The 19,572-nt window shown below is 61.4% G+C and overlaps 1 protein-coding gene across 2 annotated transcripts in view; it reads left to right on the top strand.

The window, feature by feature from the left end:
- Positions 1–19,572, top strand: part of ITPK1 (inositol-tetrakisphosphate 1-kinase) — a 120,409-nt gene that overhangs the window by 86,588 nt on the left and 14,249 nt on the right. For both annotated transcript variants that reach the window (XM_036411611.2, XM_036411612.2), the window contains exon 4: positions 3,584–3,701. In XM_036411611.2, the coding sequence (XP_036267504.1) occupies positions 3,584–3,701 (118 nt within the window). The remainder of the gene's footprint in view (positions 1–3,583; positions 3,702–19,572) is intronic.

Here is a 19,572-nt window from a genome sequence, read left to right as displayed (position 1 = left end):
CTTGGACATGTAGTTTCTTTTGCACAGACATGGAGTAAATGGTGGAGGCAGGATTTGAACTCGGGACTTCTACCTGCATTTCCTATTGGATGAGAGCAAATCCTTGCATCTCAATCCCTGCTCATTCCCTGCCCGTAAATGGAACTGCAGAGGAAACGGTATCTCTGATGTCCATCCCAGTCCTCTGGTTTGGCACAGATTCTCAGCGGGAGACCTTGACTCCCTCCGGTTCTGCAGAGGGACTGGCGAGCCTCTTGGCACCAGCATCCTATAGTATCCGATGGGCTGGGGCTTGGGGGGCGCATCTGCCGGTCACTGCTCCTCTGTCCCCTCAACAGTCGGCATTCTCTAGGCCTCCTCCTGGCCCTGCTGACCCACGGCTGTAGATTTCTGCTTTTCCAGACTGTCCAGTCTGCTCAGAGCCGGCAGGCCCTCTCAGGGAGCGTGTTTACCCTCTGCCATGGAGACAGTGGCCTTCCCTCTCTGCATGCAGACAGGATGGTCCAGGGCGCTCCCGTCCAGCAGTTTGTTTGCTGATTCTAAGAGACTTGTGAAAAATGCATGAGGCCTTGGATACAATAGATACAGCTGAAATGCTTGAAGAAAATCCACTTGTGGATTAGAAGGGGGGGCAGGGAGGGGCGGGATTGGAAAAGCCCTCTCTTTACCCTCTCTGTCCTCGTCCCAGAAGAGATCAAGTTTAGGAATAATTCCTCTATGAATGCGGATGCTTTCATCCCGGGTCAAAAGCTGGTTGGCGCCTGCTTGTCACATACTTTCCCTTCTCTTCTAGCTTCTTCCCCTCATGAGTTTGGCTTGAATTCCTGTCTTAATGGCTCTGAGTTCCCTCTTCAGAGGTCACTGCCCTGGGGAATAAAAGTGGACCCAGAACCGCCTGCTACTCTCCCTGGGAAGGGGTCGTGTCTGAGGGGGAGGCAGCGGGAGGGCCGCGTTCTGTGTGACTCAGTAGTTGGGGGAGGAATGGCCAGTCCATCCACATGGGCCTCTCTGCTCCGGCTCCTTGTGGAAGGCAGGAGGGGGTGTCCCTGCCCTCGCCTGCCCCTCACACCGGCTGTCTGTCCGGTTCTAGAACAGCCCTGTGTGGCCTCGAAGCCTGCCTTTGTGAACATGGGTGCTTGCTTTTCTCCAGCGTGGACTGGAGTCAGGGGCGAGGAAACCGGCACGGCGCCAAGGGCTGTCGTTGGGGTGGGGTTTGGTGAGTGGGTGGCCTGTCAACAGGAGGACACTAATGTGGCTTCACACGTACGTGTGGATGCTGGTGTCTCCTTGGCAGCGTTGTTCGGAGGATCCTGGTTGGAGGATGGGAGGATGCGGTCGGATGAAGGAGTGCTGGGCAGTTGCCGATGGGGAGCCCACGTGGGGAGGTGCAGGCACTCAGGTGAGGCCAAGGTGTGGACCAGAGAGAGGACCAGGGCATGGCCCCTTGGCCTGAAGGACAAACCTCATAGCTTCGCCCCACATCCCCTGAGGGTGGCAATGCCTGCCTCGGCTGCTGGCTCATTTTGCCGAACCAGGGCAGTGAGCCAGCCCTGAGCTCACTTGCCAACAGTCACCTCTCTCTGGAGGAGGAGAGGGAGGAGGAGGAGGGGGGGAGGAGGAGGGGGGGGAGGAGGAGGAGGAGGAGGAGGAGGAGGAGGAGGAGGGGAGGAGGAGGAGGAGGAGGAGGAAGAGGAGAAGGATGATCAGGCCGTGGAAGTGGCTTTGATTTCTGCTTTTAGACCTACTAAACGTGGGGAGAGGACCTTCTCAGGGTGAGAGTGTGTAGGCCCCGTGGAGTTCTGGGTGTGGGGTGGGAAGCAGGCCTCCCTGTGTGTGCTCTGCGACCTGCTAGGGGCAGAGACGTGGTTTTAAACACTCAGAGAAAAGGGCACACATGAGCCCCTCGCCAGACCCTCCGGTATGAAACTCGGTGGGGAGCAGATTTCAGAGAAGCAGATATGATCTCTGGCTTTTGTGTGGAGAGCTCTTAAAAATGATTGCTAGGAACCAAAATAGGCTCACCGAAAACAAGAGTGATTCTAAAGGGAGCTTTATTTCTGCTGATAAGGTTACTAGAAAAGAAGAGGGCGGCCCTTTCCCTGGCCTCTGCTGACCTCGCAGGCCGATCTAGTGGACTGGGAGGCAGGCGGGTGAATGAAGCTTATCTACTCGTTCCTTGGGCTGGCCATTACCGAGGGCCCTAAGATGGCAGAAACGTAAGCTCTCACCGTGAAGGCGGCTGGAAGGCTAAAATCCAGGCGTCTGCAGGGTGGGTTCCTTCAGGGGCACTCGGAGAGCGAGCCCCTGCTCTGTGTCTCCCTTCCGGCTTCCGTGGGGCCAGGTGTCCTTGCCCGTCCCTGTAGCTGTGTGACTCCCGTGGCCGTGTGCACACGGCCTTCTTCCCGGGTCTCTGTGTCCAGATCTCCCTGGTCTTAAAGACACCGGCCAATGGATTAGGACCCATCCTGGTCCAGTATGAGCACATGTTAACCCGATTACTTATCTGAAGACGCCGTTTCCAAATAAGGTCACGTTCAAAGGACCTGGGCTTTAGGACTTGACCGGATCTGTTGGAGGTAGGGGTCGGGGCTCATTTCAGCCCACGGCAACAGCAGCTGCGGACGGGCCTGCCTCACCCCAGGCTTCCCACGGAGCTCGTCTCCTGGCGCCAGCATTGCACAGCGTTAGCCTTGGGGTGAGGGACAGTGCCATCGCTGTGCTGGCCTCACACGCTTGCTCTCCCCCGTGCACGTGGCTCGGGGCTCCGGCCGTCACAGCGGGGATGGCGGCAGGGCCAGAATCCCGGGTTCTTTTCCCAGAAACACTCTGCCCTGGCTTGTTCAGCGGAAACGGAGAGTAGTTTCCGCTTCCACACGCGCACTGGTGTTCTTTCCCCAGGAAGATCGCCACTTCCTTCGAGGCCAGTTCTGCTCCCCTTGCATTTCCCCTCGCGGCCGCGAGGCTCGTGGGGACGGGAGCAGCGCCTGTTGGGGTGAGCACGCGAGGGCCAGCCGGTCCCCGTGGCCAGAGCCTCATTGCCAGGCCTTCCCGCAGCCCCTCTAATGAGTCTGGGCATCTGGCCGCCGCCGCCGGCCCTGCCTCAGCGTCCTTACCGGCCTGGGTGCGGGCCACTGCGTGCAGCCAGGGGCGCGGGCGTGCGGGGAGCAGCACTGGTGTCGGTGTCAGCACTGCCGGGTGTTTTCTCCGTTTGGGTTCCATCCTGAGTTTGGGCTCTATCAGGCCTCTCCTTCCGATCCCCGGAAACAGCTCCCAGCGTCTCAGTGAGGAGAGCGCTCCTTCCCCAGGGCTCTCAGCAGGAGCTCTGAGCCTGCCTCTGATTGGGCCAGCTCGGGTCACATAACCTCCATGGGCCAGTGGCCCCAGGGGCAGAATGCCCTGATGGGTCTCACCACAGCCCTAGGATCAGGGGCCAGGGGTGGAGGCCCCAGAGGGGACTGAGGGCTGCTGGGAGAGGGAGAAGATGGGGGGCAGGGGATGAGGTGGGGGGTGTGGGGTGAAGTCTTGCTTCTTGGTATCCACTGTTCAGCCTCCTCTCACCGGAAGGGGTGTGCTTTCCTTTCAGGAATACATCGACGCCCACCCCGAGACCATTGTCCTGGACCCCCTTCCTGCCATCAGGACGCTGCTCGACCGCTCCAAGTCCTACGAGCTCATCCGGAAGATCGAGGCCTACATGAAAGGTACGGCCGCGGCGGCTCTGCTGGGGGCCCACGCTGTGCCACCGCCGGGCGGGAGGGCTCCGGTCTCCGAGCACGCGGGACGGAAGCAGTTGGGTTCCAGGGGCCACACTGTGGGAGGCCCGTCCTCCCTCTGCGCCCGGCAGAGCTGGGGAGTGAAAGCCCAGAGTGCTCCCTGGAGAGCGGCCGCCACCACTTCCACACGGCCTGGCTTTGCTGTCTGGGAGCCACAGAGTGGCCATGAGGTGTCCCCGTCACACGGCGGTTAGAGAGCAGGCCTGTGCGTGTGTGTGTGTGTGTGTGTAAGAGCAGGTGTGTGTGTGCGTGTGTGTAAGAGCAGGCCTGTGCGTGTGTGTGTGTGCGTGTGTGTGTGTGTGTGTGTGTAAGAGCAGGCCTGTGCGTGTGTGTGCGTGTGTAAGAGCAGGGGTGTGTGTGTGTAAGAGCAGGCGTGTGTGTGTGTGTGCGTGTGTGTAAGAGCAGGCCTGTGCGTGTGTGTGAGTGTGTGTAAGAGCAGGGGTGTGTGTGTATGTGCATGTGTGTGTAAGAGCAGGTGTGTGTGTGTGAGTGTGTGTAAGAGCAGGCCTGTGCGTGCGTGTGTGTGTGTGTGTGTGTGTGTGGGTGTGTGTAAGAGCAGGTGTGTGTGTGTGTGTATATGTGTGTGTGTAAGAGCAGGCCTGTGCCTGTGTGTGTATATGTGTGTGTGTGTAAGAGCAGGCCTGTGCGTGTGTGTGAGTGTGTGTAAGAGCAGGTAGGTGTGTGTGTGTGTGTGTGTGTGTGTGTGTGAGAGTATAAGAGCAGGTGTGTGTGTGTGTGTGAGTGTGAGTGTGTGTAAGAGCAGGTGTGTGTGTGTGTGTATATGTGTGTGTGTAAGAGCAGGCCTGTGCGTGAGTGTGAGTGTGTGTAAGAGCAGGCTTGTGTGTGTGTGTGTGTGTGTGTATGAATGTGAGTGTGTGTGTGAGTGTGTGTGAGTATGTGTGTGTATGAGTGTGAATGTGTGTGTGTGAGTGTGGAGAGTTCAGGGCGGCGGGCGAGTGCGGTTATGTAACCGGGTGAAGGAGACAGACATTAAAGGGCTTTAATCAAACACGCGGAGCTGTGTAATGTGGCGGCTGGCCCTCGCGGGGTACGCCGTGTCCTCGCTGCGGAGCCTCCCTCTTCCCCGCGGGAGCTTCTGCTGCCAGCTGTGGCCTCCGGTCCCCACCTCCCGGCCCGGCAGCTCGGAGGAGTCGGCCTGCCTTCCCAAGGTGTTTGTTTATGCTTTTTGGAAAGATTCTTGTTCACAGTCTCCCCTGGTTCTCTGCCTGGCCAGGCGTCCCTGCGAGCGCTCTTGTTTAATGGTACGGAGCTGTGCTTGGCCTGCCCTCGGGCGTGGCAGGGGTGCGTCCTGGTTCGAGAGGCAGCCCCTGCTGTGCCCCTGAGCACACGGCCTGGACCCCTGACCTGGTGACCTGCCTCAGGCCTTGTTTTGTGTGATGGTGGGACCAGTGGGCCGTTGGGCTCCCAGGACCGTGGTGGGCATAGCGAGCGGCACGTATTGGGCGTGCCAGGTGCCTGGCACTGGGCTGAGCCTTCTCCTTATACTCTCTCCCTGCGCTCATGAAGGAGGCCATGGGCTCCTCCCTGATTTTATAGACGGTGCGGAGGCTCGGAGAGGCCAGCAGACACACTGGCATCACAGCCCGAAAGTGGCATCATCGCCAGGTCTCTGCCCAGGCTCCCTAGCTCCTGAGCCCTGAGCTTGACTGCCATGCCCATGGCCAGAGGCCCTGCACCTAGCAAGCCCCCGGCATAGGTGCAGCCGCGGACCCTGGCCAGGGGAGCCGCTGAGTTCTTGTATCTTTAAGGAACATGCCCTGTGAGAGAGCGGGGTGCCTGACCCCGGTCGTCCTGTGGGGCGTCTCGGGGCCTGACTCCCCGGGCGCCTGGCATCCATCCGGTGGGGCAGACGGTGGAGCTGACTTCCAGGGGGCGGGGGAGCGTGGGCACACCGGCACCCTTTCCTCCTTGGGCTCCAGTGGTCAGTGACGGTGCCAACTCCCCTTTTCTCGTGTTCCTTTCCTGGGTCCACCCAGAGTCCCCGGTGGGGAGGAAGAGCTGGATGATGTTCTGGGTGAATGTTGGTTCTGGAAAGAGAGTAGTCTCTGCCCACGAGGTGTGTGTGTTGGACACGGACTGTGTATGGAGGGACAGGAGATGGTGCGAAAAGGTGAGAAGTCCCGGTGAGTGGGAGGAGAGGCAGGTTGGCAGCCGTGGCCCGTGTCCTCCACAAGCCCATCGACAAGGGTGCTGGTGCTGGTGCTGGTGCTGGTCCTGGGGGAGCTAGGGAGGCGCCTCAAAGGAGGCTTTCTCAGAGCGAAAGGGGCACTCCCCGCGTTTGGAGGGGACAGATAGATTGTATCTGAGCCTGGGCCTTTTAAAAGTATATATATTTTCATTTGTTTTCAGAGAGGAAGGGAGAGGGGGAGAGAGAGAGAAACATCAATGATGACAGAGAATCATGGATCGGCTGCCTCCTGCACTCCCCACACTGGGGATTGATCCCACAACCCGGGCATGTGGCCTGACCAGGAATCACACCGGGACCTCCTGGCTCACAGGCCGATGCTCCACCGCTGAGCCACGCCAGGCCCGAATCTGCACTTGGCTGCTGTGCGGTCCTGGCCAGGTCCCCGCTGGTTTTCTGTGAGACGCAGGTGGCAGGTGGTTTTTCCAGGGGATGCCGGGTGGGGTAACTGGGATGATGTCTGATGGCGGGTAACATGGGTGCCAGCCCATTAGGGTCACTGGAATGGCAGCTGCTGTTGCTGCTCCCTTATGATGGAAGGGGGAAGGCATCGGACTGGATCTTGGAGACCTCGGGGCTGAGGGTCAGGGGGAGCCTGGGCTGGGAGTATGAGCATGCACAGACTGGGGGCAGGGGTGAGTGGGGGTGGAGGGGTGGGGGCTGGACCGCAGGGTGCACCTGATGCAGGGCCGCCCTGGTCGGCGGGTGCAGAGGGAGTGACAGCCTGGGTCTCCCTGGCAGGGCAGGGATAGGAGCGAAGTGGGGAGAGAGCGAAGGGTGGGGTGCCTGTGAGGGACTTGCAGACCATCAACTCAGAGTGGAGGCCTAAGTACCTCATGCGGGGTGGGGGTGGGGGGGAGAGACACGGGACAGGACGGACAGACGGACGGACTTCATTCGTGGCAGTCACTGAAGGCCTGTGAGCTGGCGAGTGAGAATTCATTCTTTTCTTTTAATTAAGAAAATTATTCTCACCTGAGGTTATGTTTATTGGTTTGTTTGTTTGTTTGTTTGTTTTGGAGAGAGAGAGAGAGAGAAACATCAACGTGAGAGAGAAACGTTCATCAGTTTCCTCCTGTACACATCCCCACTGGGGATGGAACCCGCCACCTTTTGGTGTACTGGACGACGCTCCAACCAACTATGCGACACCAGCCAAGGCCAGAATACCCTTCAGACAGATGGGTGCGGACATGGCCTGGAGGCAGGGCCTAATGGCCATTGCTTATGTCCTGTTGTGGGGGGACACTCACCCAGCCACAGGCCCCGGGGCCTGGTGACCAGCTCCCTGTGGGGAATCAGACCCCTCTCTGCTGGGTCCAGGAAACCTCAGACCCGGGTGTCCTTAGCTCAGGAGCTGCCTGCTGGGGGCACCCCGCCTCCAGGCCTAGCAAGAGCTGGTGGAGGAACCCTAAACACGGCCTTGGTCTGAGGCCAGCAGGAACTGTGTGGGCGGGCGGGCACCCTGGGTTTTCCTTATCGGGCATGCCAAGCCCGGCTGGTATTATTCCAGGAGGGCAGTCCGAGGCCGAGACTTCCTACAGAGCCTTTTCCTGCCCCCCACCTCCCACCACCCCAGCCTCGGGGCTGTTCACGGGGAAGGCACTGGCTCCCCCTCCCCCCAGAGGCCAGCTCCTCTGCAGACGAGAACCTTCTCTGAGAACCTTCTCTGGTGCTCCTGCTCCTCCCCCCACGGCTGCGATTCCTGCAGGGACACAGCCCTTAGGCGAGCTGGAAGCAGCTGTAATTACCCTTTTACACCCCTCAGACAGTTCCGCAGTGAAGGTGACACTGCTTTGTGTTGGAGCAGGGGCTTCGTGGAGGCTCCAGCACAGAGGACTGGCAGGTGGGAGGCTCTGGGGGGGACTGTCCAGGGGGAACAGCAGAGCCCAGGGTCCACGCTCAGCAGCCACTCTCTCCATGCAGAGCATCGGCTGGGCGCAGAGAGGCCTCTGCCCGGCTCCGGCTGCACCGTCAGGACCTGCGCAGCCTCATGGCCGGTGCCGCCTGTTCTACGTTCCCGGAGCTCCTCTCATTCCGAGTCTGGAGGGGAAGCAGGGTCTTTCTCTGAGTCAGACTATCCCGGCCCCTGCCCACCCCCAACCCCCGTTTGGTCTCATGTCCGAGCCCAGGGGAAGGTCACCGGTTGGCTCTGTGTGGGACGCAAGGACTGAGGCTTCTTCCAGCTCATGTGGCCCTCCTGGTCCGAGGTGGAGCTTAAACTCAGCCATCACGCGATTTAGACGTGGGGGCGGGGAGGAGGGGGGCTAGGAGCAGGGAGCAGAGGGGAGCGGCCCGGGCTGCCTTTAGGAAACGTCTGGAAGTTACACCACGACGCTCGGTTCACACACCGCCGGCCAGAGCGTAAGTCACACCCCGAGCTGCAGCACAGCGGGGAAATGTGGTCTTTATTCTGGGCAGCTGTGTGCCCAGCTGAAATGCTGAGATGGTTCCTGCCTGGGGTGGAGTGACCTAGAATGACCCTTCTCCCTGCTGCGGGCCGGGGGCGTGGCCCAGCCGGTGGCCTCAGCAGTGAGTCCTTCTCCAGAGAGGTCAGAGGGCGCCGAGGGACTCACCCGGAGCGCCTGGACCGTGGGTTTCCCTCGTAGCCCACGGGTTCCGGGTGGGCTGCGCCCACACCCCTGAGCCAGAGGCTCAGATGGCACCGAACCTGGGTCCAGTTCAAACCAAGGGCGGAGCCTTCCGGAAATGAACCTGCCTGGGCAGGCGGGGCCTCCCGGAAATGAATGTTCGTCCCGTGCGCACCGTCGGAGGCCTTTTCTCGGTGACACCGCTCCGCCTCTCAGGCCTCGACTTCGAGCTGGGCTCTGCACCCCATGCCCAGCGATTGCGGGCCAGGCTGCCGCCCGCTCCCGGTCCTGCCTGTGAGGAAGCCCCGGGGCTGTGCTTGGGGATACAGGTGTGTCCCCTTGGACCCGGGGCAGCCGCTGGGACCGGCCTCGGACCACGGGGCAAAGGGTTCCGGAGGCTCTTGCAAGCTGGTGGAGCTGCAGGCGAGGGGCACTCTCCTGGTCTTTCCCCGAGCCTCCCTCCCGGCGTGTGCCCCGGGGGTGGCAGATGGCCGCTGGCCGCGCCTCTCGGCGAGGGCTGTGCACTGGCAGCCGGAGCGGCGCTGCCCGCGGCTTTACGGGAATTTAATCAGGGCGGGATTGACACGGAGTAATCCAGGCACCGAGTGAGGAGAACAACATTCCCCACAGCGGAGCAGTCATTCCCAGTGTCTGCCCTGGGTGCGAGTGTGTGTGTGAGAGTGTGTGCGTGTGCGAGTGTGTGTGTGTGTGTGCACGAGTGTGTGTGTGTGTCTATGTGTTTGTGGGTGTGTGGGTGTTTGTGCGTGTGTGTGTGAGTGCGTGTGTGTGTGTGAGTGCGTGTGTGTGTATGTGTGTGTGTGAGTGTGTGTGTAGTGTGTGTTTGTGTGGGTGTGTATGTGTTTGTGGGTGTGTATGTGTGTCCACGCGCGCGCGCGCGTGTGTATGTGTGTGTGAGTGCGTGTGTGTGTATGTGTGTGTGAGTGCGTGTGTGTGTGAGTGTGTATGTGTGTGTGAGTGCGTGTGTGTGTGTGTGTGTGTGTGTGTGAGTGTATGTGTTTGTGTGGGTGTGTATGTGTGTGTGTGTGGAGTTGAGGGGCCTCTCACTCGGAGGTGGGGGCTGGCTGTCCTGCCCACCCGTGGCGAGCTGCCAGGGGCTCTGGGTGGGAGCGGTGCAGGTGGGGAGGGGGCTTGGCGTCGAGGCCTGAGCTCGGGCCCCCATGTCCTCTGCGTTGTGTGGCTGTGCAGGTCAGCTTTCCTCGGAGCCTGTGTGGTGAGCGCACAGGCAGGCACGGTGAGAATCACCTTACATGGGTCGGCTAACTGAATTATCACCCTGACCTTTGAGCTGTCACCCCATAGTGGGGAGGACACTGGGTGCATTGAGCTTATGTTGGCTGAGGCCACAGAGCTCCTCAGGGGCAGAGCTGGGGTTCGAACCCACACCTCTGGCTGTGCTCTTGGCCAGTGTTCCTGAGTGGGACTCCCAGTCCTCGTGGGTGCTGCTTCCTCCAGGAGCCTGGTGGGGGAGAGCCGGGGGTGACCGAGGCCTTGGATATAGTAGATGCAGTGGGCCAGTGACCCCGGAGCCTCCCGAGCCTTCCTCATTGGCAGCTCGCACGGCTCCCGGGCGCCCTCTGGTGTCAGGCAATGGCACTGACCAGAGAAGGCCCTGGTGTCCAGGCAGCTCTGCCTGTGCTCAGAGGGACAGAAATCCTGCCTGGTTGTTGGGAGCGGCCGCACATGCAGAGTGGGAGAGAGCAGGGCTGTGGTGCGTACAGGCCTGGCTCACAGCCCCCTCGTGTGGCCGGGCAGCGACGGCCATCTGAGCTGTTTGCGTGTCTGCAGGGTGGTCAGCCGCGCCGGGGGAGGAGCGGGAAGGTCCGGTCCCTGTCCCTGCGCAGTGCGGCTCCCAGTTAGATGCTGCTAGATGGGGCTCCCAGTCCTCGTGGTGTGGGGTGGGGGTGGGGGGGCTGGAGTCGAGGAGGACAGACAGGATGGGGGTATGCCGAGTTTTGGATCAGCTGCTAGGAAAATGCTTCACACCTCACGTGGGCTTCTGAGGAGTTGGCCCCTAGGATGCCTGGCACAGCTGAAAAGCACTGCCCCCATCAGGCGTCTGGTGTGAGGGAGGACAGGGCAGCAGGCTGGGCCAGGCTCCTGGAGCAGATGGTCATGGGAGTGGCATGGGCCCCCTAAGCTGATGGGGAGGCGGGGCCTTGGTTGGGCACTTGATTCCTGGTTCCTCTCCCAGAGGGAAAATGTCTCTGCCAGCAGCCACCCAGGCAGAGACCCCCATTCAGGTGAAGGTGCAGGGCCCTACGGTAACACCCCCCCCCCCCCCCCCACACACACACACCAGGGCAGATGGAGCACCGGCTGTGGGCCCAGCCCAGGAGGCGTATGGGTCTGAACCCAGCCCTGCCCTGGGGAAAGCTGCTGGCTACCTTGTGACACGCATCAATAATGAAACATTTCCACTTCAGTGATGGGCAGTGAAAAAAAACACGTCTTAGAATGAGTGGACTAGAGCCCAGCTCGCTGCAGGGCTCCGGGAGGGCCCAGCTCACCCAGCACACACGGTGCCCGGCGCCCACAGGCACAGGTCCGGCCCGGAGTCCCCGTCAGCGGCCGGCCGGGGCCTGTTCCCTGGAACTCGGACCTCTTCAGCCCCAGCCCCGCCTCCCAGATACATTCTAACCGCGTGGACTCCAGCTTTCTAGACGCTTCTCCTGCACAAATAAATACTACTTGTGCTTTAAATAAAGGATAGGAACAGTGTCCCGTTACACATGTTCTCATAAGACTTGTTTTTTTCTCACGTAATAGATCTCTTGGCTCCTTCCCGCGGCAGCCCGTAAAGATGATGGAGGTCAGGTCTGCCCTGCCCTGCTTGCCGGCCGCATAGTTCAGCCTGTGGGTGAGCACGTCATAACTCACTCGGCTATATCGGGCCTGTGAGGCCACTCCGCTCCATCTGGGTCTTTAAGAAAATAAACTGCAGTAAACATAGATCTCTGCATACTTGTAGAATTAGTCCCTAGAAGTGGAATTTTTCCATCAGAGGTCATCATAAACATTTCCCAGGTTGGCAGGTCTGCCCGATGGCTCTTCAGAGAGTTGGAACAAACTTGACTCCTCATCGCGCCCGCCCGCCCGCCCGCCAGGGAGGGCCGCCCAGCCCAGCTCGCATCGCTTCACTGTGGCCACACGGGGCACTCTGCACGGGTCCGTTCTCAGCCTCTCCGCATGGACCTCTTCGTGTCGTTCGCCCATTTTTTGTTGGGTTCTTGGTGCTTTTCTCATTGATTGGGCAGAGCCCCTTTTGGATTAAGGCCAGTGTCTCGCTGTTTCAGAATACGGGCCGTTGCGATGACGGAAGCTTCCTCTCTGCGCTGGGGCCGGGCTCACGTTCTCTGCTCTGCTTTTAAAATATGCGCTGCCAGAGCGAGCACTTCAAATGCCATTTTTAAAATGCCTGGGGGGCAGGGGGAGGCTGCTGCGTGTGGGAGCCGGGCTGAGTGGGGCCAGCCAGTGTCTGCTGGGCCCGGAAGGGGCCGTAAATCACCGGAGCAGCTGCCGCGGGTTAATCCCGTTTCCAGCAGCCGGGGCGGGCGCAGGCGTCTCCCGCCTCCACCTGGGCCGTGTCTGCTCTGCCGCAGCCCTGTCCCCCGAGATGGAACCGGTCCCTGGCGCGTCAGCCCTGCTCAGCCCCTGGCCAGGGCGATGTCTGACCGATGTCTGACCGGGAAATGCCAGGCGGCGATGACCGGTGTGCACAGCCAGAAACAGGGTCCGGGGGCCTTTAGGGTTCTGCCCGGCACCCTGAGCACACGGGAGAGTTTTCCTTGCACACGTCTGAGTTAAGTTGAATTTAATTGACACGAAGCCTCTCTGTCTCAGTGGCCAGTGCATGTGGCCCCTGCCCACCCCCTCCCCGTGGCATCGCTTGCCACACCGGCCCTCACTCCCCGCGCTGCAGCCATGCTAGACTCCTCAGGAGCCCCCTTTGGCCTTTGACCTTTGTCCTTGGTGTCCTCTTCTGGAACACCCTCACCATCTTCTCTAGCTTTGAGATTTGGCTCAGGCAACCTCCTCCAGGTAGCCCTCCTTGCAGCATCCTTCCTTCCCTGTGTGGGTCTCAGTGCCTGCCCTCTCTGTTCCTGCAGACCCCTGCTGCCCTCAGTCACAGCAGAAGTCCACTGTGTGTTATGTGCTCTCACTTCTCTCTTCCTACCCAACCGAAGGCCTCAAGGACAGGCGGTGTGTCTTTGGGGACCTTGAATCCCCAGAGCAGGGCCTGGGACATAGTAGGTGTTCGATACATGTGCAAACAGAAAGAGTGTTTTCACGAATCCCATACAGGAGAGGCAGACTCATGAGGGGCTGACCTGTGGCAGGTGGGGGATGGACTGGGCCAGGGAAGGTGGGACCCTGGCCATCTGTGGCAACAAGCTGCTGAGGAGGGATGCTTGGCGTGGGTCTGACACTGGGCCTGGCAGGAGAAGAAGGCTGCCATTCCAGAGAGGAGCAGGGTGGTCGGGAGAAACGGACTGTCTGTGCTGCTGGAGGGGCCAGCGGCCCGGGGGCCTCCGGTGCAGTTTGGACGTAGCCGGGGGTGGGAGGCTGGAGGCTGCTGCGGAGCTGGGAGAGAGATGCTGAGGGCCTGGTGGGGTGGGGGGGCAGCGGGCAGCAGTCGAGGGGACAGCCCAGAGAGAATGGAGGGTGGCATTGTCGGGCATTGGTGACAGGCATTGTGTTTAGGGTGGGCCCAGGGTGAGGACAGGAGGAGGAGACACAGTGCACGCCCCTCCATGGTGTGCACAGCCAGCTGGCACAGCAGGCAGTGCTGTGGGCTCCGGTGAGCGGATGCCTCCGTGGGCACCGAGAAAGGCCGAGCCTCCAGCCCGGCCCGATTCCAGGCTTCAGCAGCAAGGATCCGGCTCAGCAGTGAGGTGTGAGGGGCGGGTTCTAGAGGCCAAGGCCAGGCAGGAAAGAGAGAATTAGCAGTAGGAACGGAATGGTACCCTCTGGCAGAGCCCTGCAGTGCTAGGCGCAGGGCTGGGCCAGGCCTCTCACCCTCTCACGGCCCCACTGCCACATTGGGTGTCTGGAGGCCCCTCTCCCAGCCCCCCCTCTCCCCTACCCCTCGAGCTTCTGGAGGAGACTGCTGAGGAGTTCTCACCCTGCGCCTCAGAGCTCAGACCCGGGGCATTCACTGTCAGGCCGGCTGGTCCTGTCGTTTTTGCTCCCCCCTCATTGCCAGCTGCGGTTCTTTGGCCCTGCTGGGGCCCAGCCGCCCGGATCCAGCGTTGTGTTCTGAACACAGAGCGCTCCTCAGAGTCATGCCCCCTGCCAGTGAGTGAGAGAAGGCCCCGGCAGATGGACGGACAAGCAGGCTCGCTCTCCCTCCACAGCTTGATGGAAAGCGTTGTCTCTGGCAGGAAAAAGCACTCTGCTCCATCTTCGTGCAGAGCAGCCAGGCTCTCTGAGGGGGTCCTGGACTTTTAGAAAGAGTGGACCCTCCGGTAATGACACCAGCGACGATGGTGATGGAGGGAACTGGAACTTGCCAGCTGGTACCTGCTCTGTGCCGGTTCCTGTTGTGTTTTGTACGTTAACTCATTTGATCCTTCCTGGCAGGACTGCTCTTCTGCCCATTTTACAGGTCAGGAAACTAAGGTACCAAGAGGTGAAGGCACCGCAAGGCCACACCGCAAGGTCACACAGACCCCGCAGCCCAAAGGCTCTGGCCACCAGTGCCAGGGACACAGCCAACTCGATGGCCTTGTCTCCTGGGCTCTGAGTCGGGAACAGAACTGTCCCTAACCCCTTCCAGGCCCGGGGGATGGGGGGGGGAGTGATGAAGGGCATGGGGGGGGGGCATGGCTGTGGAGCGGGCTGTCTGCCCGGGACGCCCGCTCTGCCACGTCCTGCTTTTGACCTTGAAGAAGAACGTAACTTCCTAGGCCTCAGATTCCTCCCTGGATGAGCAGCCCCAGCCCCAGCTGTAAACCCAGCTTCCCCGACGCTGCCTTTCAGAGCCCGGGTCCCCACGGACCACCTGGCTGGTCTCTGCTGAGCGCCTCAGTGCTGCCACGCCAGGCAGGACCTTCTCTCCTTACCCACGGGGGCACCTGACGCGAGACAATCCCAGCTCCTGAGAGCGCCGGCCCCGTTGCAGGCTCCACATCCTGGATGCTGGTTGGACCCAGTGAACGGGGAGCAGACCCAGCTGTAACAGCAGACAGCCTTGCTCAGTGCTCATTCGCGCAGGGACGCACGGCGAGCTGGGTGGTGGCTGAGCTGTTATCCCATGTTACAGAGCTGGGCTCGGGGCGCAGGGAGGCAAGCAGGCAGGTGAGGCAGCGGGCCGAGGCTCAGAACCCAGGCACTTAGTCCGCCACGGCGCATGCCCACAGCTACGAGGGGCGAGGAGCGGGGAGCGGGGAGCGGGGAGGAGGGGGACTCTGCTTCTGGCCTGACCCACAGCCCTGGCTCCATGAGCCAGGCCCCCCAGGGCAGGCTGGCTGCCAGGGCTGGAACTTTTCACGTGTTTCTCATCTGGGGCTTCGAGTGGGCATGAAGGGTACATACCAGACCTGTCATCCAATTGTTTTCACCTTTTTAAAAAATATATATTTTATTGATTTTTTACAGAGAGGAACGTAGAAGGGTAGAGAGCTAGAAACATTGATGAGAGAGAAACATCCATCAGCTGCCTCCTGCAAACCCCCTACTGGGGATGTGCCTGCAACCAAGGTACATGCCCTTGACTAAAATCAGACCCTTGAGTCTGCAGGCCGACGCTCTATCCACTGAGCCAAACCGGCTTCGGCAGTTGTTTTCACCTTTTAAAGCCCAAAGATTCCGCCCCTCCTCCTCCCCCCCCCCCCCCCCAATTCAGCACCGGGCCTGCAGGGCCCCTGGGCTGCGGGGAGATGAGTCTCCTGCTGTAAAGGGAAGGCAGAATGTGGAGGTGGGTATTAGGGGACGTGGGGACGGAGCAAGGGACAATTTCTACGTGTAACTGGGGGAATCGATACTAAGAGCAGATATTCCAACTTTTCTGGAGGAAGCGGGTGGGGGTTGGGAGGGGGGCAGGGATCGAGTCCTGGGCAGTGAGGTGTCCCAGGAGAGGGTGGGGTGCTGGGATGGGGTGCTGGGGCCCTTCCTGGCCAGGCCCGTGGGTGGGACATGACACCGGACAGTGGGAGCAGGTCACTGTGGTGAGGACGGGGGATGCCCTCCGCGGTCTCAGGCCCGACTGCATTTCCTCTCCTCCATGGGCCTGTCATACAGGTCCTTCCTGGCCGCCTCTCCCGGCCGCGGCCTGTGGCTGCCTTCCCAGCTGCACTTGATTATTCTGAATTACTGGGTGGCTGCCATCGTTGTGAGCCAAAAGCCATTGGGGTTGTTTTCAAAGCTGCTGTCAGGCTGGAACTTGGTTCGCCCGGAATACACGGAATGTCTTTTCCTGTTTAGAATTCAAGAGCATGTGGCTCCTGCCCCTCCCAGTGTAACAGCAGCTGGAAGGTGACTTTGAACAATCCGACAGGATCCCTGGAGCCTGCAGGTTGATGGGCCAGGCTTTCAGGCTTTTGTCCATTCAAGTCTGTGACCACAGTTACCAGGGCTGTGCCAGGCCAACAGCGCCACACAGTGGCCGGTTGGGGAGTTGCAGCCCCCCCTTCTTTCCCTTGCTGGTTAGCCCTCCCCCCTCCTTTGGTTGCTAGTGCTTGCAGCCCACGTTTATTTCTCTCTCACTTCATCCCACACATGCACGCTTGTCCGAGAGAGGGTTCTTGCTGCCGCCCGCCTCCTTTGAGCAGTGCTGGGCCAGGGGTAAGGCCCAGTATTGACCCCAAGGAATGTACTGTCTGGTTGCTGACTCCGAACCAAAATGTGGACATTTAATAGCTATAAGAGCTGAGCCATCAGACAGGGTAGTGAGTGGCGTGTGAGAAAGACGTTTGTACTAGAACACACGAGCCTGCTGGTAGGAGAGGCCGGGTCAGGCCACGGCAGGAGGCGGGCATTAGAAGACAGCGTTCTCAGGAACTTGCGGGAGCTTTAGGATGCTGGGATGAGTGGGTTGTTGTCATGGAGGAGGGGAGCCCCGGAGGTGTGTGTGGGGGCCCAGGATCCGGCCGCCGAGTGTCACTTGGGTTTGTTGCGGGACACACACACACACACACACACACACACACACACACACACACACGATGCCGGGAATCTGGTGGCTTTTGGGGGAGAAGCTGGTGGGGGTGAGGGTGCCAAAAAGGGAATTGTTTGCTTAAGCTGAGCAACGTTTGGTGGCAGCTGGGAGAAGCCCCAGTGCTGGGTCACAGTGCCTGCCCCTGCCCCTGCCCCTGCCCCTGCCCCTGCCCCTGCCTCTGCCCCTGCCCCTGCCCCAGAGCTGCCCAGACCCCGGGTGAAGCTGTGCTTAGGAACTATTAATACTTCATAATTTAAAGGTGCATTTTCCATGTGGGAGGGGGCAGCCCCATGAAGTAGCTACTGTTGTCCTCCTTTTCCAGCAAGGAAGCGGGGCAGGGGAGCGCCTTGGCCAGGGCTGCCAGCTGCTAGGAGGTGGGGCTGGGGTTCACACCTCAGCCGCCCAGGTCCCTGCAGGACTTCCGGGGGCCCAGTCTGTGTGAGGGGGCCGCCATTGGTCACTGGGGTGAGGGGCGAGCCCAGCGGGAGGGGCTCCTGGGTGTGCGGGCAGGGGTGCTCAGAGGCGGGCCCCCAGGCCCTGAGTGACCAGCATGGGCGCCGGCTCAGGCCTGGGAGTCAGGGCGCCTATCTTCCCCCACCTCCGAGGGGGAGTGAGAGCCTGGTCCTGCTGTCCCACCCGCTCAGTGACACAATGGCCTCCGCGCCCTCCTGCAGAGGCTGCTTCCTGCCATACAACACGGGCCTTGGGGACAGGGAGCAGCCCCGCCCGGCTCTGAGAGGCTGGGTGCCCTGGGCCAGGAGGTGGGAGCCCGGTGTTAGCTCAGTCCCTCCCCTGTGGGGCTTCACCGTGAACTGGCCCCTGCTGCCCGGAAGGAGGGCGCCACGTGTGGGCAGCCCCGGGCAGGCGGAGGGTTTGAATGGATTGAACCCCCTCCAGCAGGGCCCTCTGTGATGTCGCCTCCTCCGCGGAGCCCTCCCTGGACGCAGTCAGAAGTCTGAGCCGCACACCCTAGTGCCAGGCTGGGGCTGCCGCCACCTCCCATCCCCGCTCTCCTGGGGTTGAGAGTCCCGTCTGAGCCGAATGCTCTGCCCGGCCCTTGTCCCTGTTCTCCCTTGCTGGGAGCTGGGGTGGTAAGGGCCCCTTGCCTCTGCCAGGCTCGAGGTGGCCCCTGGACCCAGAGCCGCCCCTCCCCTCCCCTCCCATTGCAAGAAGAGCGTGAGCAGATGGCAGCACCAGGCCCTTGCCCACACCCCAGGGAGGGGCTGGCTTCTTCACCTGGCATTTTGCAGACTCTGATTCTCACCGCAATCCAGCGGGTGGACAGGATGGCCTGTTGGGACCCCTGTTCTACCTGCACAGCCACCCGGATGGCCTGGAGCTGCCGGAATTCACAGCCGGTCCCGAGCCCACGTGCAGGGCTTCAGCTCCCGGCGTCACACACGTGCCCTGCCCCCGCCCCCCACACCCCGGGCAGCCTCAGAGTCTTCCTGCCTCGCTCGCTCTGCTGGGGCCCGTGGGCAGAGTGACCTTCTGTGCCGGATGGGCCATTCATCCTCCCTCACAGCCGCGGCCCTGGTTCCTGCAGGCGGGACCAGGCCGGGGACACGTGGCCAAGGCCCTTCGTTGCTGGTGCCGCCGGCTAAGCACGCGGTCCTTTTGGGAAACAGCACGGCACCGCGTGGCAGGAGCCACGGAAATGTCGGCGCCCACGGCCTCCGGAGCCCACGCCCGGGGGCTGGTCTGTGGAAACGCCCTGTCCCCACTCAGGCCCTGTGTCCGGAGAGGCGCACCGGAGCCCTGTCTGGGGGAGGACACTGGCACAATGTGCACGTGTGAGCGGAGGCCACGCCGCCAGCCGGGGGACAGAACATGCAGAGTCATGGGAAAGCAGTGATGCAGCGATAAAAGGGGACACTCACCGCGGTCCTGGCAGAGCAGACACGGACGCTTGTGCGGGGACGGTCTCCGGAGAAGTGAAAGGCGGGCGGGGGGGATGGCGGGGGCCCTGGGCGGGCAGGCCTCGGGGGAGCGTGAGGGCGTGCGGCAGGCTGGGTCTGGCATGTGGGTGGGGTGCCCCACGGAGGCTCCCTTCACAGCGACAGGCAGAGCCTGCCCCGCTGGCACCGTGCTGGCCCCGTGCTGGGCGTGGAGGAGGCCAGTGAGGGGGAGTTGGTAGCGACACCCCCCGGGATGCTGAACACAGGCCGGGGACTCAGGATCTCCTGTGGGTGACCCAGCTGGCCATGCCCAGCATGGTACCAGAAACAGTGCCCGCCCTGCTGGGTGCCGGTCAGGCACGAGGGAGGCATGGCTCCTGGTGGCAGACGGGAGAGCAGGGCCCCGCAGAGTCCGGTCATTTCCGAAGCGCACGGCTCATGCGGAGCGAGCCCAGGTTCAGAGTCGGGCTTCAGAGCTAACGTTCCGGCGCCATCTGCCCTCCCCCGCCCACTGTCCTCGGGATCCACCTGTTTGTCCTCGACCGTGGCTTCTGGCCAGGCCCACAGCAGGCAGGTGAGGGTGGCCACTGATGGCGTGCACAGGGCAGCGGTGTGCGACTCTCCTGGGCCTCTCGCTGGCCTGCCAGCAGCTTGTGTGTGACCTTGAACTGTCCTCTTCCCCCCTGGGCCCGTGCCCATCGCCAGGGCCTCCGGCGTCGCCATCACTGGTGGCGGAGAGGGAAGACGGACGTGTTTCAGTTTCCCAGGGGCTGAAGCTCAGCTCTGAACGGAACACAGCCCACCATCTCACCAAAAAAAGCCTCTTTCCCGCTCCCGTCCAGAAATAAAGACGCAGATAAATAGGCACCAGCAGCCTTTCGGGGAAACCAGAAATAGCTCCAGCTCCCTGTGCCGCCGTCCTCCT

This window comes from Pipistrellus kuhlii, unplaced genomic scaffold, assembly GCF_014108245.1.
Source record: "Pipistrellus kuhlii isolate mPipKuh1 unplaced genomic scaffold, mPipKuh1.p scaffold_m20_p_41, whole genome shotgun sequence".
Classification (NCBI taxonomy): Eukaryota; Metazoa; Chordata; class Mammalia; order Chiroptera; family Vespertilionidae; genus Pipistrellus; species Pipistrellus kuhlii.
The sequence above is the reverse complement of the archived record's forward strand: the minus strand, read 5'-3'. Positions and strand labels throughout refer to the sequence as shown.